This window comes from Thermobia domestica, chromosome 9, assembly GCF_964235325.1.
Source record: "Thermobia domestica chromosome 9, izTheDome1.hap1.1, whole genome shotgun sequence".
Lineage (NCBI taxonomy): Eukaryota > Metazoa > Arthropoda > Insecta > Zygentoma > Lepismatidae > Thermobia > Thermobia domestica.
Genome location: NC_137462.1, coordinates 115,453,453 through 115,481,001, shown reverse-complemented (window position 1 = coordinate 115,481,001; position 27,549 = coordinate 115,453,453). Strand labels below are relative to the sequence as shown.

Genomic DNA, 27,549 nt, shown 5'->3' with positions numbered 1-27,549 from the left:
GTTGAGTGAAAATAAACAGTAAAAAATGAGAGTAGATATACGGAGGAATAAAAAAGAAAGAAAAAATCCTAATAGATACCAATAGCTAGAATCCATCACATGATATACATTGAGACGCCCATTTTTTAGCATTAGTCATAATAAATAGTGAAATAAAACAAAAAGAAATCTGAAACTAAAAGAAAAGAAAAAAAAGTATAATGCCTTTTAGCCTAATACAATTCGTGTCAATAAGAAGTAATATATAGACTTGAACTACAATTTATTCTTTTAAGCTGATTAAGACAAATGCAATATTCCACTTTCTCTCTGATGCTCAAATTGCTCAAGTAACAGGGCATACTGGCAAATAATAACATTAATATATAATTAAGTTAGTTTGCAGATAAATACACAACCTTTTACATTAGTTATTTAGAAAATACAAGGCCGCAGATTTAATATTCCGTTAAATTTCACGGTTTTATATTAATTTCGACTTTAGTCTACATGACATCGAAGCGTAGTACTTTCCGAAGAATTTAATTTTCTTCACTATCAGTCTAATTGAAGGATTTTAACTCAATGAATAGTAAACACACACTTCAACACAGTATGTCGAGGATTTACTTAATGCGAACGCCGGGTGAGTTAAACGTACAAAGTTGAGTAAACATGATGCATATAGTAATATGCAGTTTACTCGGAACATTTACAAGTAAAATGAATATCTATTGCAACAGAAACAACACATGATCGACTGCAGGAAGTGATTCCGACGTAAGTTGAGCTCCAATATTTCCGTCTCTACCCTTTACCAGGTATTCTTAATGCAGATTTATACAATAGAAAGATAACCTCTTAAACCCTTTGTAGAGGATAAATAAATTACTGCGGTTATACAATATACACCATAATAAATTAATTACAGCAAATCAATTACTGTACATTAATCATTAACAACTCGGCTTCAGAAGAAAGCTCAACTGAGATCCCAACAAAATTTGAATTCTGACATTTCCCACAAGTCAACATTTGTATTACTTAGACCAACCAGATATAAACTTGACAAGAATCTATGAAATACACCCTTTAAAAGTCAATAAAGCAGAATCTTGTTAAATATAACGATAAAAGTCAGTTTAAAGTATTTGTAGTATAAATATTAAATATGTAATGTGAATTCTTCAATAAGGTAATATTTCTGTTATGACTTAAATAATACAAAATATTATACATGCTAATAGTTAAAGCTTTTAACCACGACTTATTACGATTTTTGATTGTAAAATATATCGCTCAGATTAGATAAGAAATGTGTAAATTAACATTATATTATTGTATATTAATCATAATAGCAAGATGTCAATGGCTAACTACGTGGATTAGAAATAAATTTTAAAAAAGACGGAAAAACACAACTCGCATCAACGATTATAACTGCTAAGGCTTTATACCTAGGTACATATCAGAATGGAAGATCAGAAACATTTAGTATAAACCACTTACCTACGTAAGGGTATATTTAATGGGGTACACATATAAAACATGCTTGTATGGACATACTTAAACATAGCCATCGAACTAGCCTGACCGGTGGATCGTGAAGTTTAACTTAGTAGACTCATAGTTAAGTTTGTACCGGCAACGAACACGCTAACTGAAAATATATTACTTTACCGTACCAAGATATAACTGAAATTCTTTCAACTTTAATCTATTTCAGGTCTCTGTTATAACCTTACTCACGACTCATAATGAAAGAAAATTGAATCACAGTAAGAACACTGACGTTGCAATGCAATCTTGAAATAAAGACAAAGTCTGTTCCATTCACTGTTATAACCTCAGTGGTATTCTAAAGAATGCAAGGTAAACACGGCTCCACAAAAATTCCAGTCTCAAACCTGAATAATTCACAATAAAATATGAAACTACGTTGAACAATTCAAATACCATAAAATTTAGTTTAGAAGGAATTTCCAAACTGTAAAGCAGGTTAGTAACTCCATACATGACTTGCAAGTTGCATTGTCTTCCAGTTTTCGGTAGAATCTGAGGCCATCCAAACTAGTACTAATTTCTGGATATTACCTGGGTAATGGAGAAAAAATTCCCAACAGTCGTAAAATAGTCAACTGATTTCCGTAGATGCTATGATTAACAATCACGAAAGTCTGCATTTAATATATAGATTTCATTCTTTGCGAATGAATCATGGCAAATAGTTTATCTCCAATCATCTCTCCTTTTCCTGGAACTTACTATATTAATTACATGTTGAGTATATAGCACAAAGTCCTATTTTTCATAACTGAGGATTTCAGAACGAAAACTATACATCCTCCTCTATGATATTCACGCAATCAGTACAAATATGTCATACTCAGAGTGAACTGACTTAATTACCTTTGCGATTCTAATTGGTTCCTTCAATTTGAACCCTGTCAATAACCCTAATTTATTAAACAAATAAAAACATACTAGCTCTATATTATACCATAAAACAAAGGTATTAAGAATGTTACTGTTATTGATAATAAGTAAATACCACGAATAAACAAAATACTGTTCAAAGAACTTTCCTTCTCTCTCTCTCTCTCTCAAACACCATCCAGGGGAAAAAAAGAAGCAGAGGAACTAAAACGCACAACGGCACCACAGACTATAACGAAACAGATTGTCACCAACACCTGAGGATTGAAGACATATTTGACCCTCTGCCATTACACATCAATGAGAAGTTATATAAATTACACGTATTTTGAGATGGAACATGTGAAAGGTTTTGTCACAACTGGTAAGCATACAGAACATGTGTAGAAACAAAGGGGAGAAGAGAACCTTACGCAGTGAAGATCGGGCAGTGGACCGTGCAATGCGACCACATTACGGAATAACCTACATCCATATGGCCGTGACGAACTGTACAGAGTTATCTACAGTATTAGATCGACACTACAACACCCTAGCGGGTTCACAGTTATTTGTAGAGACAGCACGAGAGCGTGGTTTCGCTGGACTGGCGACACGTATGCTTTTGCATCAGCTTTAATTGATCCAGAACCTACACCCTCACGTTACAACAGACGTGTGAACATCGTCGCTGGCGTGCCTATGTCAGATGATTATGTTTCCAGACGAATCTAGCTTCAATCTGTTCTACAGTGATGGTAACATACGCGTTACACATTATCGTGATGCGTACATTTGCTATCGTATATTGGGAGCACAACAGCGGTTGTAGGGAAAGTGTGATGGTGTGAGTTGCTATTGAGAAACCAGTAACCTCGACTTCTAAGCATTGAGGACACTTTTCAGTGACGACTACATCAGAGAAGTCGAGGTTATACCCTTTCTTCAGACACCTTTGGACGCCATATTTCAGCAGGACAACGTTGAGCATGCCTTCTTCGAGCAGCGATGGGGACCACTGTTTTCCTGGTTTGCACAGTCACCTAACATGTGGACCATTGGACAAGAGTATGACACACTTACAGACTGCAAATAACGATCTCGTTCAAATGCTCACATGGAACACCGTATTTTAATGTTATACACGTAATCTAACTCCATTTCTTTTTACCTAGCTAAACCCTGTAAGCCCATTCGTTGATCTCAATATCATACGTTCATTAGAAGCGTGAAATATGTTTATACATATATATGAAGAGTACGGGGGAATAACGATGAAAGTCCATTTTTAACGATTTTTATTTTATGGACGCCAAAGATAGAGGTCAGCATGAGCTTTCTGGACATATATTCATTTTCCACAGAAACGCTTTTAGTCCCATGTAAAACGAGTTTTTAAAAACCTTGAAAGAGGGAAGAAAGATGAATGTCACAGCATACGCTGAATAAACGATGGAAGTCCAATTTCCTGCTGAACAAGTCTTTGTATTGTTACACTTTCGATCGAATGATAAGATTGTTTCGCGACGCTTTTAGCTGTCAGTAGAAATACGCCTTTACATAGAGCAGTCGTGTTGCTGAGAAATGCGTTAATAATAACACGGTTTTGGAGTTAACATGGATGTTAACTCGTGCCCAGGTGCAAATTAACGTGGGTAGAAAAGAAGAGGACATGGACGTGTGTCGGACGCTTCCAAAAAAATACGCCAACAAACGCATGAAACAGGTGCAGACTGTAAGTGTAGAAGAGTCAAGTGTTTTGAAAGTGTACACGGAAGTGGCAGGGATAATATCATCAGTCATTTCAATTCTTTGCCTGATCGAGGTGCTCAACGGCTCCATTTAAGCGGTTTAATTGAAGTTAATCTAGTGAATAGGAGGCGCCCGCGAAAAAATCAAAATGAGGCTCACCTTCGTGATAATGCGTACAAGTCCAAAGTAAGGGTTCAAAGAAATGATGTGATGGACGAAATACCGGTTTGCTACAAAGCATTTTTGGCCCTTCATGGCATATCAGCGAGAACTTTACAGACTATTTAAGAGCAGTTGAAAGAATGTGGTACGGTAGTCCCCGATAGAGGAAAGCACAAAAATCGACCACATTCTTTACGCTAGGAAACCTTACAAAAATTTATAAACACATTCAATCTCTTCGAGGTCGGAAAGCACATTACTCATTGAAGAAATCATCCAAGATTTATCTGCCGGCAGAACTCAATGGTAAGAAACTGCATCACATGTTTTTAGCAATGTATCCTAACAACCATTGAGTTGAGTTGATTTTAGTTTAGCGTCCCTTTCAGCAGCGAGGCTATATGAGACGTAGACCTACTGATTAACGTGGAATGCGAACCACATGAGCTCCCGCCGGGAATCGAACCCTGGTCTCCCACGCCAAAGGCGCGTACGCCAACCGCTTAGCCACGAGGAAGCTCCCTAACAACCATGTTTCATACGATAGTTACATGCGTGTTTTCAATACTGAGTACAACATTTCGTTTGGATATCCCCGTTCAGATACATATTGTGCATGTGATGCAATGAAGGCGCAAGAGAAACTATTGCAAGAAGAATTGGCATCCAAAGCGAACTCAGATGACGATGGCAGGAAGAAGGAAAAGGACCTGCATAATTTGCGTATTAAGAAAGAACTACATTTTCGGCAAGCAGAAACATTTTATTCCAGGAAACGTCAGTGTCGACAACACAAATCACAAAAGAAGCCGTTGCTATGGATTTTCAGGCGAATTTGCAACTCTCGAATATAGCTAGTAATATTGTGTATTATAAACGACAACTAACAGTGCATTTATTCAATATTCATCTGCTGCCATCGGGAGAATCAGTCTTTTATGGGGACGACGAGACAGTAGCTAAGAAAGGGGCAGATGAAGTCGTCTCAATGCTCCACCATTTCATATTTGAAATTCTATCAAATGATGTGAGGCATCTGCATATTTTCTGTGATTCTTGTGCAGGTCAAAACAAAAGTTTCACAGTATTTAGATATATATATTATGTTGTTGCATTTTGTAAGCGTTTGGACAGGATAACTATGACGTTTCCAGAACGTGGCCACTCATACCTGGAGTGTGACAAAAATATGGGACTCATTTCACGCTCTTCTCGAACTGAAGTTCCCGCAGATTGGTATGAGGTCATACGATCTAGCAGAGTCAAACCTAGCCCATTCCAAGTAGTCGAGTGCCAACAGAAGATGTTCAAGGCTTGGACACATTTCTTTGCCTCTAATGAATTGTACAAGAGGAAGTTACCTGTTCCCTCCAGACCCCTGAAGGAAGTCAAAGTAGAGATTGAACAGCCACGCATTATGTCTATGCGCTCCGCAAGTTATAAAGCTGCATGGGAAACAGTGGTACTTACAGAGGCAATTAATAAGAAGCAGACATCATTTGGGTTGAAGGAGGGTGAGTTCCTCTTACCAGGCGAAGTGTATTCCCATGAGTTATCAATATCTGTTTTGAAGTGAAAAGACCTGCAGGAAATCTCTAAACTTCTTACCACAAAGCAGTCAGTGATCTTTTATTCAAATTTACCGCATCAGGAATGAACATACAGAGATGTTTTCCCCAATTAGTAGTTATGTGCGTGAAGCATACTTCTGATTTGTTTTCATTTTAAATCTTTTTGTGGTTTATCCGTTCCAGTGATGTAGAATTTTCATTTAAAGTTAGAGGACAGAAATGTGACTTTCATCGTTTTTCACTCAATTTTCTGGACATTCATCTTTTTTTCCGCTTTTCTTTTTACGTTACAATGCTATTGTTGAATTATCTCCATTGTTACCAAATATAACCTCTTGGAACATTTCTGGTTCATTGTCAGATTGTTGACCTTATGCTTAATTCCATTTATTCTTGCTCATTGTATCAAATGCATAAAATAAACCGTTTCAAAGTTTAAAAAGCTAATATCTCCGAAGTGTGAAAATGTGACTCATCGTTATTCCCCCGTACTCTTCATATATATATATATATATATATGTATATATATATATATATATATATATATATATATATATATATATATATATATATATATATATATATATATAGAGAGAGAGAGAGAGAGAGAGAGAGAAAGAGAATACATATGCAATGTATAATTATTTATCATAATTTCCTTTAGCTTACACAGCACAATCTTTCCTAGCTTGCGCGTCTTGCTGGCCATTCATGTACCCTTTTATGGCATGGAGTATTTATCTCCATAGCAACCGTACCAATTATTCTCATTTCCATCCTTAGCTTTCACATCCTTCCGCAAACGGTCTGGGCCATTCATTTATAGGCACCACACCCCATCCAGTAGTGAATGTTGCTGTCTGCTTTCAAAGTTTAAAGATTATGATGAGATTTAATGTGGGCCTTCTCCTTTAAAACGATAACCCAAAAGGTTAAGATTGGGACGGCCAGCGTTGTATCGTTTTTGTCCTATGTGCACGTGCGGAATCTTGTTGGAATATCCACTGCTGTCCAGCAAACAGCAGCAGAACACCATGTTGACGGGCTTTACAACTCTTCAACAATCACTTTCACAGTTGATTGCACATGTTTTAACCTCCGCTTCACAGAAATGCAATTGTGGGATACTACAAATGAAAGCCCCCACCAAAACCATTACTAAAGCTAGGTGATGCTCCTTTTTCACCATAGGAATTTTGACTGTAGCCTCTTCAGAAGAAGCACTCTCTTTTCCCTTATTTTTCTTATGTTGCACAAACGTGCTGTAAGTCTATGACAGGTACTTCGTCGGTAGGCTCTACTCCTAAGATTTTCTTTAATGCTTGACATGATACAAGGTGGGACTTTCATCTCTCTTGCCAAGATTTTCTGCTTCGTGAGCGGATTCCTGTGAATTCTTTGGGCAACGTGTTAATGGCTGCTAGTCTCCTTCTATCACGTGGTCCAAACGCTCTTACTCTATCAGTGACAGAGGACGTCTCATTGTGCCGGTTAGTGACCGATGATTTGTAGCGGTTTTAAGAGCTCCTAAATCTTCACTGTTATCTTGTTACATTTGTATAGTACAACACAACAATTCGGTTCTGTTTTGACTACTCGCTTCGTCTTCGTATGTAACTAACAATCCTCAACTGGTGTGCTGTGTTTATATATGTCCTTCGGTTACGTATATGAACTCCACAGTGGCATCTGGAACTTATTGCAGAGGCCTTTGTCAGTAAGGACAGGACATATTACAGCACTCGGCTTTTGAACTGTAAATACGTCGATGTTCTAGCCCTTCCATTGATCTAGTGGCTGGTGCTCGCGCTCCTTTAGTACGCATCCCGATGAGAAGATTGAACGCATTGCGATGGTTCGGATTCCACCTTAAACTGTAGGTCCACATCTCACATAGCTTCAGTGTTGGAAAAGGATGCTACAATTCATCAAACATAAATGTTTAAGTTCTAGTGTGTATGTGTTGACCCACTCCCTTCAGTTGTAATCAATTTAATGTTGCGAATATTGTAGGTGTTAAAAAAATGTACAAACTTAGGAGATTATACAACAAGACAAGAAAATTACTATAAAAAGAGGAAGAACTGTTAGCTTTACTTGAAAATGAATGAAAAGCAACGGTTACTAACTACTTCAAGTGCAATTCATTAAAATAAAATATTAATGAAAAAATAATATCTATGAAATAATATTTATATTCAGTAAGTACATACTTCGTTCCTGATAATACTCATATCCAACTTCGTAATTCTATTTGAGCTATATTTACAATTAATTGCACAACAACAATCAAAAATGAATTCCCTTTAATGAATATTTTATTAATAATAATAATCCATTCAGCAACTGCAATATTTTTGGTAGTCTTTTCTGTTGAAATCTGATCATCATGCCTATTTCCAAATGATATATTTTCACGATCGTTATGCCGTTATTTGCAGTTGACTGTCAAACTACAAACAACTACATGTAGAATTCATAGTGCACTCACAAACTACTTAGCAATTATGTCACAATTTGCTGAATAAAATCTCTACTTACCGTGCAATACAAAAGATCAACGGAAAAATTTATTCTGTCATGTTTCGTTTGAGGTAATTGGCGTAAAATATTAACAATCTTTAAGTTTCCTTTACGAAGTAAATTGGATGTACTTGCTCTCTTCAGTAAGTTTCTATTCAGTACCTTGTATACAGGAAGTCTAGAACAACAAATATTCCTTTACTAATAAAGTTAGAGATTTAGAGTTACAACATTTAGCATTTACTTCTTATTTACTACATCGTATTTTTGGAATCACTATATACAAGGTTATATAAAATTGATTGAGTTCTTTAAACTACATGTTAAAAAGGAAACTAAATTATTTAAATCTAATTATTCAAGTCTGTCTGAATAAAAATGAGCTGACCTACAATGTTTTATGGTGAAATCCAACAGCGGATTGATTAAAGTAACATGTTTTGAACAGATTTCAGTATAAAAGGAAAGAAATGGAAGATACAGTCTTGGACTAAATTATAACTTACCCAGGAGAGCAATCCGATGTTAACGAAAACATAGCATCCTTCATGTACAAATCCAACAGCATTTTCCTGTACTTGGAATCATATATTGTAAAGTAATGGTCTACAAAAGTTTTTACAAATGTCTTCACTTTGATATTGTCAGTACCGAAGAAGTTCTTTCGTGACATAGGAACAAAAACAGTTTCGCTTACTCTTTCCCCGCCAGACTTTTCTGCTATTCTTTGGTTGTTTGTACTACTATCAGTTATTCCAGGTTTCGAAAAACACATTTCTACACATTCTTCGGCCTCAATGTCCATTGTTAGGATGGTAGTTTCTTCAGTCTCGTTTGTTGCATTTTGTGACAGTTCCTCACTTTCACTATCAGAACGAAGCATAATAAATTCACTAGAGGGTGAATGAAGTGATTCTAGTTTCTCTGTAGAGTTGACTATCATTTCATTACATTTTTCTGTCCTTTGTAACGCAGTCAATTCGACAGAGAAGCTAGAACGTTCCTCTGTAGGATTAATTGGAGTAATAGTGGGTTGTGTAATGGGTAAAACAAGGCTTTCTATTACATTAACTGTGTTTTTGGTAATACCCGATTTTTCTCTGGCATCTATGGTTCTTGCTTCTTGTGAAGTTGAACTCAGTTTTAAAGTATTCTCGACATCCATGTCCTCTACTACTGCACTGGTAACTTCGCCACTTTCACGTGATTCTTTGTCTCTAGAATCAGAACCAATTAGAACAATTTCTTCAGATTTCAACTGATTTTCAGATTTCTTTGTCGAACCGATAACCACTACACCCATTTCTCTTTCCGTACTACACTTTCCCTCTACATGTAATGAAGATATTTCACGTGTGAGATCAACCAAAGGTACATTGGGCTTGGGTTTTTGGTTGAATTGATTGTAATGTTCCAATATCACTAATTCTTCTTTTTCATTAGTATTTTCCGAATTTTCAGTTTCAATTTGGCTTGATATTCTTGTGCTTAAATCAGTGGGAGTGCCATCTAAGTAGCATTGGTGGTCCAGAAGAATTTTCAACAGCCGTTTCCTCTTCCTCTGATTGACTATCATCTTTTTCTCGTTTTCAGTACCAGCCTCTGTTTTTATGCGTCCTGTCTTCATAGTTACATCAGTGGAATCCTTTCGGGGAAAAGTGAATAAAAGTATTGGTAATACATGCGAAAATATTTTAAAAGTAAACCGACACAAAAGACAACAAAGCAAACACAAACTGACATATGATTGAAACATTCGCTTTAAACAGTATTCAATTAAACTTAATCTTATGTTATATAAATATACAATCACTTCACAAAAGTAAACAAGAGAAAAAACTTAGTGCTTCTCGTTTGATTTATCTGTGCGTGCGACAAAATTGGGAACTAATTTCGCTGTTTACAAGTGACGTCACTCGCATGGGAGGATTGCTAGAAGTATGATTTTAGTTGAGATACGTTTCTTGTGCACTTTTTGAAGAAAATCAAAGTAGTATCCTGAACTAAGTCAAATTTAATGGAATTAGTCGTGTACATACTTTAAGTCGTTGCGCGCTCAATACGTAAAACAATTTAACATGGAATGAAACACTAAAGCATGTAGATGGCTGCAAACCTAATTTTCCCATATCAAAATAAAACTTAAAGAATATCAAATAGTATATAATATCAAATATATAAAAAAATATATTAATTTAATTTGTGCACAGCAGTGGCGGAGCCAGAAAAACATCAAGGGGCTAATAAACTGCCATGCCAAGGACGCACAGGAAAGCATACTACATATACAAGGTGCATCATTTATAATGTCCAACCGCGATAACGGAGACACCAAATGAGAGAGAAAGCGAAACTTTACACGAAGCAACTTTAAGTAGGGGAACATCTTTGCATGTATTAAAAAAGAGACACAAAACAAACAATGTTCCCAACCCAATATAAAGTTATGTTTCTCCAAATACCACTAAGTCATATTATTACATATTTCAAGTCAACATGTCAAACGAAAACTCAATATACCATATTTATTATTTAGTGTGCAAATTAGAATGTTATAGTATCACAAACATCCAAATTTGCAAACCTCTATCACACATACAGCACAAACGAGATGGACGAGATAATGCACATCGAAAGTGCCTTAGTATTGGATATAATGGTCAGGGTATGACTTGTTTTGAATGAATAGGAACGAAGTTACAAGGGCTTGAAAATTTGAATTTTTTTGAAAGGCTTTATTTCGAAAAAATGCTAAGGTAAGTATGATATCTAATCACCACATGAAACATTCGTTGTATGTCTGAACAGACTTATGTACTCTTGCGATACCACATCAAGTATTTTATTTCTGAAACAGAGGTGAGCCAAATTGCAGGGGAGACAGATAAAAAAAACTTTTTTTTTTCTTACAGTCATGTAAGTTAGAAATATTATGAAATTAGTTAACAGATAGAAAGAAGTAGTCAACTCACTGCCGCTACAATCCATGAAGAGTTACAGCTAGCCAGATGTAGTACGTTCAGTGTGTACATGTGAGATCAGTGCATCAGCTCTCACGTGTCGTTATTTCTGACTTTCTGGACCTGAGTTCGCTACTTAATCAAATACATACAGCTGATTCCCAACTGTTTCATGGTACAAAAAAATGAAATGAAAGTTTTCAGTTTCATGACCCACGATTATGCTTTGGGAGGTTAAGGGAGGTAATGATAATGAACGAAACAGTGGAATGAAGAAAGTGGAAGCAAACGGGATAACACGAGAAAAAGCACGCAATAGTGGTTGTCCGCCATAAGGTCCACTTTGTATGAGCTGGGATCAAACTACAAACTCCACGCATCAGAGCGGAGCGCTCTACCACTGAGCTACTGTGGCCTTTCAGAATGATAAATAGGCATCAGAAAATGTCCAATCGAGAGTACAACCAAGAATCACGCACTACGAAGCCGCGTACGCTAATAATTCAGCAAACAGGTTAATAACTTGAGCAACAGGTTTCTCTTTTGATGTTCTTACTCGCACCCTCAGACGGTACCATTTTGATGTTTACGCTGATGAGAAAGAGTGCCTCCCCCCAAAAGAAGAGAATTAAGTATATAACGAATTGGTTGAACTCTTGTGTAGGTTTAAAGCGGAGTTTCTGGGAACTAAGTTATATTTTTAACATGACTGTACAATACTTGTGATAAATTATAAGAAAAAGGCATTATCGGGGATGAAATAGAATATACTACATACTAGCAGAATCAATTTTTGGTATTTAGGTATCACTATACTAAGAGGTGATAGGTTTAAGTACATCAGTCCTTCTCTGTGCCATTGGTCTACAGTGTGGATTTATGCATATATTTTGAATAGTATGGTTGAAATAAAATATACTAATTTTAATATCAGTTCTCGCACTTCTGTTTACTGCACACGCAGCTGTTTGATGCTGTTTTATTAAAGGCAACATGAGTCTACTTTTAACTTTTTCTGAGAAAAGTTAAAAGTTACGTAGTAAAAACATGTGGAAAAGTGAAAGGATAAAAGTTAATTAGAAGCAACTACAAAAAACTTCACTTCACAAACACTATGACAAATTGAATCACCGTACATCACTGTAAAGCTAGTTACTGTTCACTGTTCTTATTTTTACTGAGTATTTCTTTGCAATTGGCGGTAGTATGTGGTAAAAGCATCGCTTCATACTGAGTTAATTTCATCTTTGCCCAGATTAAGTGGAAGTTTTCTCAAAAACATAACGAATTTGTTCATACTTCATCAATCAATATTCTGAAAACAAATCCACATTGCGATGTATGTCATTTGTCTGGGAAAAATCAAGAAGGGACAGTTTATTCTTGGGGTGAGTCTTCTTTCGGACGATTTACTTAAACAACGACACAGGCGATTTTCTTCATATTTCATAAATAAATATTTCATCAATAACTTGAAAATATAGTTTTCCATTTGTCCTGAAAAATGTACAAGGAGTTTTCTGGGGTGAGTTTTTCCCAGATGATTTTCTGAAAAACGACCCAGCGATTTCTTCATATGTCATATGTAAATATTTTATAAGCAACCTGACAATACAGTATAATTCATTTGTACTGAAAAAAATCTGCGATGGGGTGGTTTATTCTTGGTGTTTTTTGAACGATTTTCTCAATAACAAGTCACGTTCACATGTCATAAATAAATACGTATTTCATTAATAACTCTATTATTCTGGAATATTGTGTAAATTGTGAACAGATCTTCTCGGCCTAGCAGCCAGGTGAATACTGTTATATCTTGCGACGTTTCGAGGGCTGACATTGTCCTCATCTTCAGGCAAATATGAATTATTCGCCTGAAGATGAGGACGATGTCAGCCCTCGAAACGTCGTAAGATATAACAGTATTCACCTGGCTGCTAGCCCGAGAAGACCTATTCACAATACGTTGCCAGGAAAGCTTCAATAGATACTTTATTGTATAAATTATAACTAAAATCACAAGTGGTAGTTTTCTCTTGGGGATGAGTTTTTTCTTTTTCTTTTTGACAAATTTGTAAAATACCATCAACGTTTCTTTCAGGCATCTTTTGGGGAAGAGTGTTCCCCTGGAGGAAATTTTGTGTGTTCTAAAGCTTGTGCTGAAGATCTTTGTTTCGTTTTATTATTATTATTATTATTATTATTATTATTATTATTATTATTATTATTATTATTTAGAGATTAGGTGGTACCTTGTGCCTGTAAGCGCCAAACTTGAACAGATAAGTGTCAACTGAACATCTTGTTGCTAGTACTTCAGAAAAATGTAAAACAAATAGCTGTAGGCTTCATTAATACGTAGTTTTAGAATGCCTCTACCCCTCACGCGCACACGTTTTCTGAAAGAAACACTGAATACCACTTATGCGATTCTGTCATTATTTTATAAACAAATATTTCATTAATAACCCTAACATATGACCTACGTTATTTCTTATGGAAAACTTACAAGGAGTAATTTACTTTCGGTGAATTTTTTCGAAAACATCTTAGAATTTTGTTCCTATTTCACAAGAAAATATTTCATTAATAACTGCAGCACAACCTGATTTAGCTTAAGGTACTGGAGGGAGAAAGTTTAGTGTGGTGGCCCATGCCTTTCATTTACTTTTGCAGGGAAGTGCGGAACCAAAGAAAGGGTAATCCATTTCTCCGTAATCATATTTGTTGGTTGTTGATCTTGTTTGTACCATTAGATTAATAAAGACTCTTGAAAATCGTTCTCTCGTCCTGTTTATATGAGACACTGAATTTCCTGACTGAGATCCTCAGTAAAGTCTCAGAGTAAAACTGTTCTCCGAAAACAGTTTTTTTTTTTAATTTTTTTTTTTTTTCCAGATATTCATCTTCTGAAGCTATAAAAGTGTAATTAATATATTTGCTAGCGGCCGAAGGTTTGCGATATTCTGAAATAACAGTTTTATTATAGTGATATCCAAGAAATTAAGCGTACCATTATTTTTATGTTCCACGATGAACTTAATTCTAGAATGTATCTAGCTGAAATCATCAAGAACGTCTTTTTAAATCCAGGTTGCTCGTGTACAAAATTACGTTACTATCTGCATAGTGAAAGTGAGTATTTATGTAAGGAAATTTCAAAATATTAGTTTCAGGTTATCATCTTGGTAGTGAAAGTGAGTACCTGAGTTAAGGAAATTTAGACAGAATACTGGTTACAAACATAAGTAGCATAATGTTGGAGTGTAATGGTTAAAGAGTGTTCTCCATAGTTAATATAATGTCCTGCCGGAAAACCAACTCTTCAAACATAGAAAAATATTGTTTCCCGGGCAAAAGACAGTTAGTTGTGACATTAGATGAATTTCATATGGATTTAGTTTCAATTTGTGCAGAGAACATTCCAAAGCGCGTAGATTTAGGTCTACAGATATTCAGGAAGCCAAAGAAAGCCAAACGAATTGAATCTGCAGCTACAAAGGATTCAAAATCGCTTTTAGTTCGAGGCTGTTTTCGATGGTATATTTAAACTGTTAGTCAATTATTAAAGCTTATGGTAGAACCAATTGGATAGCAGCTAAACGGGACTCAAATCTGGCTATTATAGGCCTCAATGGTGCACCAGATTGGATGTATGTTAGGAAGACCATATACGCTGAGTTGTAGATTCTGAGTTTGAATTTACTCGTCTAGTATTATTAGGGAAAATTTAACCAGTTGGTTAGTTTCCGATTTACGATATTTCTATGGACTGACCTTATACGGGGTGAAATTAGACTTGTGTGCACACTCATGAATTTTATCATTACTGTTGTTTAGATATTATTGCTGTTGCCTTTCTCTCTTTTAATATATTAACGCCGCCGTTATCAGTTCATACTCCATTTACAAACATTGCCGTAATAATCGTTCAAGCTATATATTGCAAAAACTGAATTGAAATTTCGCTTTCATTTATGGGATAGATGGACCGTTATACCTTGAAATGTTAATGAACTGATTCCACTAACAAACTCGGTCGAGATAATCGCTATCTATTGCAGTAACACGAATTCAAAATTCTCTTCATGTATGGAATATGGACGATACAAAGTCAACATTACCCGTTACGATGTTAATGGACTGACTTCATTAACGAATTGGCTGTAATTGCGAGGTAATTGCGGCTGCAAAAAACAATGTAAAAAATTGCTTACATATATTTAGGATATAGGGTATAGATGGAATACGGGATATGGGGAACGGTGGCTATAGATAATCACTGTTAGTCGCCGGTATCTGTTAATACGTTAACGGATTGACTCCATTTACGAACGTACCTAAGATAGTCGTTCTAGTTATCTATTGCGAAAAATAACTTGAAAATTCGATTACACGTATGGGATATGGGCAAAAAAAAAACCGTTAACGACACCGTTATCCGTTAATATATTAACGAATTGACTCCGTTAACAAACTTGACCGAGATAATCTGTCTAGCTAGCTACTACTACTACTACTACTAAAAAAAAAAAACAATTCAAACATTAGCTTACATGAGATAAAAAATATACGGAATAGTTATCAGTTATGTTAACGGACTGACTCTACTGATAAACTCAGCCGAGCTAATCGCTCTAACTATTTATATAACCAACGTTATAGCCGCCATTATTCATTAAGTTGTTATCGGATTGACTCCGTTAGCAAACTCGGCCGAGATAATCACAGTAGCTATCTATTGCTTAAAAAAAAAAAAATAAATAAATAAAAATCAGCATCTGTTCAAGAGTAATCGTGCGGAGTAACAGATGATCGGATTAACAACACAATCTTATCTTACTGCGTGGTCTTAAAGAACATAATAGTGATAATGTGTATTTAATGGAAAAAACAAAAACTACGATTGAAGGCAAAATTAGAGTACTTCTACATTCACAAATTAAAGCCTGTACTTAATTTGGACAAAGGAGAAATTAACACGACATAGAACGATCTTATTTCCAAATACTGCCACTAGTTGGAAAGAAAGAAAACCAACAGCGACAGTGCTTAGCTTTACAGCGATCAACAATGGTTCATTTGCTATAGTGTTCTGACGTGAAAAGTGTGTAATTGTTTCGAATTACGTTTTATCCCTTCACCTTTGCACATACTTTTAATGTTTAATTTTTAACCTTTTCCAGACTTACCGAAGTCACGATGAGGACCATGATCCTCAAAAACTTTCTTTAGTTTTTATATTTTAAATACTGTGATGAGTACTAAGCTTTATCTTTTGTTTACTATTGTGATTATTATTTCCGCTTACAATCTGTTCTTTCATATATGTATAATTTCACTTGACTGATTGTTTGAGGATTTATGGTAGATGACCAAAGCAATTTGTTTCCTCATGACGGAGAGATGTGACCTGAACGTTTAGACAAATCCGACTGCCAAGGAAAAAAGATTTCAACAACAGAAATGAAGCCACAAATTAAACTTTCAATGAATAAAAGAAAATACTGAAAAGTTGCTTTAAAAATAAAACGGAAGTTAAAATCGTTAACTTAGGGGGAATAGCAAAAACTAAATTCATTTAAAACTAAATAATGATTAAAACAATAAAGAAACACTACTAGATAAAAAAAAAAAAAAAAAAAACTTTTAGAAGAAATAAAAACTACAGAGAATGTTTTGTGTGTATAACATGAATAAAATCAAGTACTTCTAAACTAAATGGAGTATTATCTTCTGAAGTTCACAAAGAATGTGCTTTCAACTGTAAAAATAAGTTTTAAAAAGTCTGAAAGCAGACCTTCTGAAGGTGCAAAATGTGCCGAACTTGAAGCAGCTAATGGCCATATCGGGTTAATTTACGACGCAATGAAGATTTGAGGAATAAAGTTGAAGATAAATTGAAATACCTTCAAATGTAAGTAAAGAATCGATAAGAAACTTTAGTAACGTTCTACTTTGTGCAAAGCTATCTACGAGTATTATATTCTATGTCATAGGTAATGCAGTGCTGTCAACTTATTGTGAACTCCATTAGTTTGAAATTGCACCACGTCAAGTTATTACATCATATACATTATAACTGGATAACATTGAGGTAGGAAAGAGTAAGATTCCAACCCTAGATTTCGATATAATAGTATGCTAACCACTTGACCACAACGATTAGTGCTGAAGGAAACTGGTATAAGTGTTCCCGTCACTTCCTCTTTCTGACTTGATTTTGTGATGACTATTTTGTTTAATTCACTGTGATATTCTTTGTTTGCTTAAAATGTTTTGCTATGAGAACAATGTTGGTTGGTCGGCGTTCAGTGCCCATTTCCAACACCAAGGCTATATCAGACATGGATATGCAGTTTAAGGTGGAATTTGAACCGCTGTAAGGCTTTCAAATTTCAGGCTCTCCCGCCATGCAAAGAAAAGGGTTGTATTAGTTTGTAAGTTACTCCGTTCAGAATATTCTTTACAGAATTACAGAACATATAGCCCAGGAAATCTAGAGCAATTTTACCCTCCACTTGGGCAAAATTGCAACACAAGCTTTTTAAACAGTTTTCGATTCAGGAATTACTACTGAATAACATATTCAAAATCCGACAAAATCGGATCACGGGAACACCCCCAAAAACGGTTTCAAAATGGCGGACCATAGTTTTCCGAAAAAATCGTAGACCTTTACTTTGGAGGCTCTAATAGCCCTCTTAATTGACACAGAGACGTGAATGATACCTCATTGGAACGCTCATAGACCACAAATTGCAACGAAGTGATTTTTGTACCCATCATGTCCCACCCGTAGAAGAAGAAGAAGAAGAAAGTCGATTTCTGTTTTTTTAATTAATATATCTTGAACCCTGGCAACACTGTACGTCCTCATACTCCGGCAGAAAAATTCCTACGCGTAGACCAGACATTGGTAACAATAATACTAAAAAATGAAGGACGTAGGTTCAACAGTAAGGGAGATAAAAATTCGGAACTGCGGACAAAGGAGGGTCACTCTGTATATTTTTTACTGTGGTCTAACTTCTGTTTCTTAGATCTAGTATCCTCCCTAATTGTCACAGAGACATGAAGCATACCGCGTTGGAAAGCTTATGGAACCCCCTTGCCAACGGCGTATCGTCTGTGCCCCCTGTGCCCAACCTGTAGAAAAAGAAGAAGAAACCTTGAACAAATTGGGAAAATCTGTACTTTTACCTTTCTTGGGCTCTGGAAACCCTGATAATCGTTGGGTATAGGGAGCACAAACGATACGTCGTTAGAAATGGGGTTCCATAAGCTTTTCTACATATCATAGTCTTGCATGAACCTAGGCACTGAAGAACCATGGCTGATTCCCTTACACGTTTGTGTATCATCTGCAGAAGCCTAGATCCTGACGATAACCTCATCACACTTCAAGAAAAGGGAGCTGAAGGAGTGAACAATGCCAGTAAGGCTCGCGGTAGTAACATTCTCGCCGCTACAAGTATGGTGGTTCATGACTCTTGTCGCAAACGTTACATTGATAAAAAAAAAAAAAAAAAATATTGCGATTACCCTAGAAAGAAAAAACGTCATCGCCGATTCAAAAACGAGTTACTCGCTCGTCGGATGGGTCCTTCAACAGCAACAGCGACTGCCTGTTTTGCGGAACGCCTGTCTTATTTGATGACCGTCACGTGTTGAAATCAGAAAATGTGCGAGTGAAAACACAAGCATTGCCACACAGCATTTTAAAGTGTTGCAATGAACAAAACGATACCGGGTCACAAACTGTCCGAGGTCGAATTGAGTACTTCTCATCTGATTTTCATGCAGGAGATTGTGTCTATCACAGATCATGTAGTATCAACTTTCGAACAGGTAAAGCAATTCCTCAACAATACTGCACCGACAATCAGTAAGCGTCAAAAAATTCCGGGCTGGCCGACCTACAAATGATGAGAGAATCCGAGCATTTCAGCGCATCTGTAGTTATTTGGAAGAGCACGATGGTGAGCAACTAACTGTGGGAGAACTTGTTACAAAAATGGGCACATTTCTTGTAGGGACTGATCACATTGCATATGACAGACGGCACATGAAGCGTCAACTAATGGAGTACTTCGGTGAAAAAAATTATAATTTCTAGTGACAGTGGCAAAAACGACTTCATTACACTTTGAGAAACTGCCAATCACATTCTACGGGCATATCGTGATTTACCACGAGAGTATGATGAAGAAAAGGAAAAAATAGAATAATAGAAACCGTAGCTCGACTGATCGAAAGCGACATAAAATCCAAACTACAAACTCGAAGTGATACATATCCTTCACCCAGCGACTTGACCATTCAGGAATTCCTTCAGTACATTCCACCTAGCCTTAAACTATTCTATGCCATACTTTTTGCCGGAAAGGACAATGAAACCAAAATAGCATCGATTGGCCAGTGTTTGATGCAAGCAGCCAGAGCAAGAGATACGTTAGCTCCTCTGCAGTTAGGTGTTTCTGTACAGCTGCACCACCACTGTCGATCGAAAAACCTGATTGACACGCTGCATCACCTGGGATTTTGCTCTTCATACACGGAAGTGCAGCGGCTTGAACGCTGTGTTGCAAGTACATTTGATAATCATGTGATCGAAATGCCAGCATACCAGACTCTCCTCTTTTCAACGGATAATGTAGACCATAATCTCCAAACGCTGAGTGGTTTAGGCACATTCCATAGTATGGAAATGTTGGCGGCCATTACTCCATCCACTACTACCAGTCTAACCATTCTTCGGAAGCCCGTCTCTGATGCTGATGTGAAGTCCCTTGCCAGTGTTCCCATTCACGCATACACTGAAGCCAGGACTATTCTTGAAATGGTCAACTGTGACCATCACCAGCACCATCACCGAACAAAAGCTCCCTGGATATTTTGTGGAAACTTTCCTGGCACTTTCCGTCACGCACACCAAACTGGTCAGGAATGATGCAGGCCATTCACGCAGATCCATCTCTTCATCATTCAGGGAAATCCACTGTTCTCTGCTTACCGATTATTGACCTCCATCCATCTGATATGTCATGCATCTATTCCACTTCAGTGTACCTGAATAATCTTGCTAGAAAATATTAAGTCACACCAATCACCACCTTAGACCAACCACTGTTTTGGAAAGCTTCATGTATCCTGCGTGACAGAGCACATAACACCAGTATTAAGGGCAAGGTTCTCCTGTTGGGCTCATTTCATACTCTGATGAACCTTCTAGGAGCAATTGGTTCCCTGATGGATGGTTCAGGCTTACGTGAAATCTTGCATGAGCTTTATGGAGAAATTTCGGTTGTACATATGTTAAGTGGCAAGTCCGTAGCAAGAGCCTTCCGTGCGCACATGATGGGTGACCTCGCATTAAGTGCATTCCTTGTGGAAAATGTTTTTCTGCAGACCGATAACGGAACACACAGAACTATTAACGATGCTTACTCTCTCTACCACAGTCTGATGTCGGGTGAGATTACTGTAACTGGAGCTAGTTCTTCACCTCTTCTTCAAGAAGCCCGAGAAAAAATAGAAGCACGAAAGTCAGAACTTATTAACACATCAAAAACAAGTCAGTTGTGGCTTGCATACCAGTGCATGTTGACTACAGCAAGGAAACTTGTGGCAGCAGACCGAACAGGAAGCTGGGAGGATCACCTTGATGCTATAGCAGAGTGCATTCCCATATTCGCTGCAGCAGGACACTTCAATTATTTGAAGTCGACGTGCTTGTACCTGCAAACAATGTTAACGCTGCCATCGGTTAATTCAACAGTTCACGAAAGCTTTCAAAATGGGTTCGTTGTTATTAGAAGAAGTAACCGTTATTGGGCTGGGTTGTCCTCTGATCTAGTCATAGAGCAGGTTCTGATGAGATCGCTAAAATCCACTGGAGGTCTAACCCATGGGAGTGGAATGTCGGAGATGCTACGATCTTTGTGGGTGCTCTCAATGCCAGCATGCTCCGAGTACAATCTGGCGATGCAAACTCTTACTCACACAGCATATGTTACTAGCGAACAACATAAAGGAGCCGAAACGTCAAGAATGTCACGTGATATTAGTGACACACGTCGCATTCTTGCAGGACTGCAGCCCATTTCACCATTTGACGGAGACAAATCGTTAAGAAACATTGCCACTGGCGTCACAGCGGATTCCTCGTTCAACGTCCATAATTTATTTTCAGTTGGAGAAGAGCTTGCGAAGAAACTATTTGGCAAAGACCTGTTCACTGTGAAGTGGAAACGTGCAGATAAAGTCAAAACTCTAGCATCCCCGAGTAGTGTTAAAATCTGCACCGATATCTCCTTCGATTCGAATCTTTTGTTTCAAAGACTGTTAGTTGTCGCTAATGCTGGCAGCACATCTTTAGAGGAGACCTTAGCGCATGAATTGTGTGCCTACCCATCAGCTTTATTTGAGTCACCCAGCATGATGCGTAAGGCAGACAAAGCCCCACTGGCCCATGCGATACTAGAGTTCAGCAAGCAGCAGACCGCACAGTTTGAGGAAACGGAGCCAGACAATATTCTGTATGTCTTAGACGGAAGATCTCTGTTACATAGACTTCCATGGTGTAAAGGCAGTTCGTACGACAACATCGCTGCATCATTTGCTGAGTATACGGTTCGTAAATATGGCACATCACCCATCGTGTTTGATGGGTATGGAATTTGCTCACCATTGTTCATTGCAACTGTGCTATCGGGTGTGCAAGAACGTATTATACTTGCAGAAAGCATGCCCTTCCATGTACTATTGCTTGTGGTGTGTGCCAAGAAACTGAATGTTTTAACTCTTTAAATGAATATGGTGAGGACAGTGTTAGCGTAGGCGATGACGATGAAGATGTGTAATTTTCCTCCCAAAATATTTCGTCTTCCCATTCTTTTGCTTTAGAATATTTTTGCTTTATATATAGATGTTATGTTTCTATAAAACGAATTGTCTTGTACACTGTATTATGGTATGACCTTCTATTTGCTATTGCTTGTTGTGTATGCCTATAAACTGAATGTTTTAACTGTTTAAATGAATATGATGAGGACAGTGTTAGCGTAGGCAATGACGATGTAGGTGTGTAATTTGCCTCCCAAAGTCTTTCGTTATTCCCATTCTTTTGCTTAAGAATATTTTTGTTTTATGCATAGTACTTATATTAAAGCAACCTTTGATTTAAAGAAAGAAACAAGATTTTTTCATGCATAGAACGATTATCAGGGTTGCCAGAGCCCAAAAAGGTAAAAGTGTAGATTTTCCCCATTTTTTCAAGGTTTCTTCTTCTTCTTTTCCTACAGGTTGGGCACAGGGGGCACAAACCTTTCCAACGCGGTATGCTTCATGTCTCTGTGACAATTAGGGAGGATGCTAGATCTAAGAAACAGACAGAGTGACCCTCCTTTGTCCGCGGTTCCGAATTTTTATCTCCCTTACTGTTGAACCTACGTCCTTCATTTTTTAGTATTATTGTTACCAATGTCTGGTCTACGCGTAGGAATTTTTCTGCCGGAGTATGAGGACGTACAGTGTTGCCAGGGTCCAAGAAATATTAATTTAAAAAACAAAAATCGACTTTCTTCTTTTTCTTCTTCTACGGGTTGGATATGATGGGTACAAAAGTCACTTTGTTGCAATTTGTGGTCGATGAGCGTTCCAACGAGGTATCACTCATGTCTCTATGTCAATTAAGAGGGCTACTAGAGCCTCCAACGTAAAGGTCTACGATTTTTTCGAAAAACTATGGTCCGCCATTTTGAAACAGTTTTTGGGGGTGTTCCCGTGGTCCGATTTTGTCGGATTTTCGATATTTTTATCAGGTGAGGTAACTAAACAAAATACAGGTGTAAAACTAAAGGTTGCAATTTTGCCCAGGTCAAACCGTATTTTGACTCGACTAATAACTTTATATTCTAACAGCGCCTAATCAGCCTATATATTTTTGTACTTGAGGTTACAATAAGTCCTCTTTGGAACTTTATTTTTTTTTATTTTTATTTTTATTTTTTTTTTTTTTAGCAGAAACCACCAATTTTTATTTGAAGATAATAAAGTTCACACTGAGTTGGCAGTACTGAATTACTTATGACATCGATTACAAGGTGTATGGATAGCCTTGTATTATGCAGAACGTTATCAAAGTTTCGCTTACTTAAATTTAATGATATTCGGAATTATCAACATTTTACGTTCATCAAATTTTCATTGTGACTACGGAAGAATTGATAAAATGAGAATGTGGGAGGAAAAGGCAGAATCTCGAGAAATCCCACAGACACGGTGTTGTAAATCAAAAACTCAAATGATCCTACTCATTAGGCTATGTGAGAACATTTCAATCATTGTTATTACCTTAAATTCTATTTACGGAGGGAACACAAAATACTCACACCAACAAAGAAAGCAGAACAAAATCACTAAATAATGTAGACAAATAAATAGTAGTGTAAATTCTATTACACATATATAAATTATATTCATTAAAATATTAAAGGATTCGTATTACTATTCGCTTTATTCTGTACTTATTTACAATAAATACATATAATAATCATTATATATATACAAAATTGAAAATGTATTGCTTACAATATTGCATTGTCATTTTCTTATATATTTTTTTATATATATTTTAAAATATATATATTGTCTGATTTTTAACAATATTTTGGAGAACATAGACTGAGATCTACACTCCTACGTAAAAGGTACAAAAGGCAAGATAGAGACAAATTTTTTATGACACCCCGAAGTAATTATGGAAGAATAGTAACAATGAAAATGATAAGAGAAATAGAACACCTGACAATTTCCATTTGATACAATATAACGCAAAATTCTGGTATATAAGCTTGAGGAGTGTAGCTATTTAGGTACCATAAAATATATGAAAATGGTTGATTCTTCGTCTAGTAGCAATTGCGAGAGTTTGGTGAGAGGAGAAATTACAAAAGGAAGATGCGTCCAAAGCTTTTCCCGAGGGGAGAGTTCTTAGCATCGCCGCTACGTCCCCTCTATGCACAGCCATACTTATTCTTTGTATATTTTAAAATAAGGTAGGTCGGGAGGTAGGTAGGTTCAACATGATGGAACGATTGTTTTTCAATGGACGGCTCTTAAAGTCCTCCCTATTTTTGTAACTGAGTTCTTAGCAGCGGCATTTGCTGTAATATTAGCATATCCTAAAGTTGTGAATATTTTCTGTGATAATCAAGCAGTAGTGTACTGCTTTAAGAGGCGCATCTGCCGTGTATGGTTCCTATTACCTGTAGCACAAATTGTTTTCAATGTACACAATTATGTAATTACGTATGTGGAGACTGATGAAAATAAAGCAGATGAAGCCTCACGCGCTGGGAGCTCGATCCTCCTACTGCCCTAGACCACTCGGAACACGCCACCTGGCGACCGGGATAACAAAACCCGGAACCCAAGGGAGGGGGTGAACAACCAGTTCACGAGAATCGAGGGTAAGAGGAGGGACCTGCTCTGCGCGCGTGGGGACTTCGATTGGATGGATGGATGGGATATATATATATATATATATATATATATATATATATATATATATATATATATATATATATATATATATATATATTGTCAATTATCATATGTCCAGCAGTCTCGTAAGCTCTTAATTCCTACTGACAGTTGAACCTGGGACCATGAGCATTAAATGCGAACTATAAACCACTAAACTGAGCATTAAATGCGAACTATAAACCACTAAACTGATTATAAGCCCCTTTAGAAGACGGGGAAAAGTTAAGGAATGTAAGAAGTTTCAGAATGCAAGAGGTTAAGGAAGACAGATAATAAACAATTATTATCTTATTATTTGAACCCTAAATATGTTATTTTCTGATTTTGATGGAACGAGTATTTCTTGCAGATCTTACAAAGTAGTTCAATGTCAAGAATTATTATTTAAAATTTCAGTTGTACCTGTGCTTGTAAATGCTTTCTTGTAATAATATTAATAAAAACAATAATAATAACGTACCAATTTCTTCAGATTCGGTAAGTAAGTCTTCACCATCCTGAAAAATAAAAGAATTCTTACATAGGATACATAAAAGAAAAATATGTAATACATGTATTTTTATAAGGAATCATCGAATGAGGAAACTCATTGATACGGTTAACAGCCTCACGATTGAGTTCAAAGTTAGATATTCTCATTCTTTTCCTATATCATCAAATCAACGTTAAACTGACATATCGTCAAAGATTATTCGTACTATTCTCTTTCTCTACGAATAAAATGTAGTATCATCCAACCGTGATAATGGAGAAACCAAAAGAGGGAGAGAAACGAAACTTCGCACATGTTTTGAAATGGCACTACGCCAAGTTATTACATGTTACACATCTACATATTAAACGAAAATTTAAAATACATTTATTACACAGTGTTGCAAACTAAGGACGCTATAGTATCACAAACATCCAAAGTTAGGAAGTCTCTACCACACTTACAGCACAACGGAGATGAATGGGGCAATGCACATCCAAAATACCTCAGCTTTGGATACCATGGGCGTAATATGACGTGTTTTGGATAAATACGAACAAAACTACAAGGGGTGGAAAATTATTTTTCTTTTCGGAAGGTTTAATTTCGAAAACACGGTTAGATAATTATCATATCTACGTATCCGAAACAGTTTGAGATATCGAAATGCTGTAAACGAGAAAATGATTTGTTCATCAATTGCAAACCACACAAGTATTTAGATATTAGTATTTTTTTCGAAATAAAGTCTTTCAAAAAAATTCAAATTTTTAACTCGTTGTAACTTCGTTGCTATTCATTCGAAACACGTCAAATCATTACCATGACATCCAACGTTAAGGTACTTTGGATATGAATTGTCCCGTCCATCTCCGTGCTGTACTGTGATAGAAGCTTCCAAAGTTTGAATGTCTGTGATACTATAGCGTCCTCAGTTTGCAACACTGAATAACAAATGTCATATTTTAAGTTTTCATTTAACATTTAGATTTGAAATATGTAATAATCTGACGTAGTGTCATTTGCAAAAACATAACTTTACATTGGGTTGGTGTCACTGTTCAGTGGGTGTTGCTGCTTCATACGTGAGAATGTGTCCCCCTCCTCATGGTTGTTTCAAGAAAAGTTTCGCTTTTCTTTCTCTTTCGGTTTCTTTGTCATCATGGTTGGATATTATAAGTGTTTCACCTTGTATAAAGATATTCTTATCAAACTAATGGAAACATCTGAAGAAGCACACCTTGCCTGATTAATATGGTGTGGAATCATCGTTAGCCTGCAGAAAAGCTCTGATTTGTCATGAAATTGAGGAATATACTAAACCATAAATGGTTTCCGTAAGAATACTGTACCACTCCTCTGGCCGTGAAAAACTTAGTTTCATCAGCGAGGATGGCAAGGACATCTACTCTGGGTTCTGAGTTTCAATAAAGTAAAGTTTTAGGGATTAGGAGGGCTAGGAAAAATGATGTAGTTCAATCCGATGAAGGGTGTTTACCGTATTACAAAATCAAGAATCCTGACTTTTTCTTGACCTTTATTTTTTTAAGAATTTCAACTTAGGAAAGATGGAAATTATTAATTAAGAAAAAAATAACATTTTTTAATGGAAAACCTCTAACAAGAGGCTGGATAAGATGAAAACGGAAGAATTCTTTAACAAGGATGGCAGATTTGCCTTCTCTATTAATACAAACATCAAATATACGTAAATCTCAAGCACAATTCAATAAAAATGCTTCACATTTTTTTCCTCAGTGCCATAATATCTGAATTATACTTCAAATGACTTCATTTTTCCAAACATTAATGCCCTTTTCCTTCATTTTAAGATATTTAGGACATACCTATTTTATTTTGTTTATTCTGCTTCTCGACTTGTAGTTCTTTGTTTTTTCAGTAATTCTTTCCGTTTTGATGGTGAATTCCTTGCTGCCTGAATCACTGCTTTTGATGCGTTTACAGGGTGTTTACTAAAATTCCAAAATGAAATTTCATGACTTTTTCGTGACTTTTCTTTACCAAATCATAAAATTTCGTAACATTCTCAAAAGCGAATTTCTCAAAAGTGAATTTTGACGTTTTATAGAACAAAACTTTTTCAAACTATACTTACATTTGTAAAGTTTAAAAAATCGTGACCCAAAAGCTAAATTTCTTACTT

At 36.4% G+C, this 27,549-nt stretch overlaps 1 protein-coding gene across 6 annotated transcripts in view; it reads right to left on the bottom strand.

Moving 5' to 3' along the window:
* The window catches only part of LOC145694950 (uncharacterized), a 210,265-nt gene that overhangs the window by 29,418 nt on the left and 153,298 nt on the right, over positions 1–27,549 (bottom strand). For 5 of the 6 annotated variants that reach the window (XM_081771747.1, XM_081771751.1, XM_081771748.1 and 2 more), the window contains 3 exons: positions 25,374–25,410; positions 8,909–10,047; positions 8,421–8,580 (listed from right to left, as the gene is read on the bottom strand). In XM_081771747.1, coding sequence (XP_081627873.1) covers positions 8,421–8,580; positions 8,909–10,047; positions 25,374–25,410 — 1,336 coding nt within the window. The remainder of the gene's footprint in view (positions 1–8,420; positions 8,581–8,908; positions 10,048–25,373; positions 25,411–27,549) is intronic. The other variant, XM_081771752.1, reaches the window with a different exon arrangement.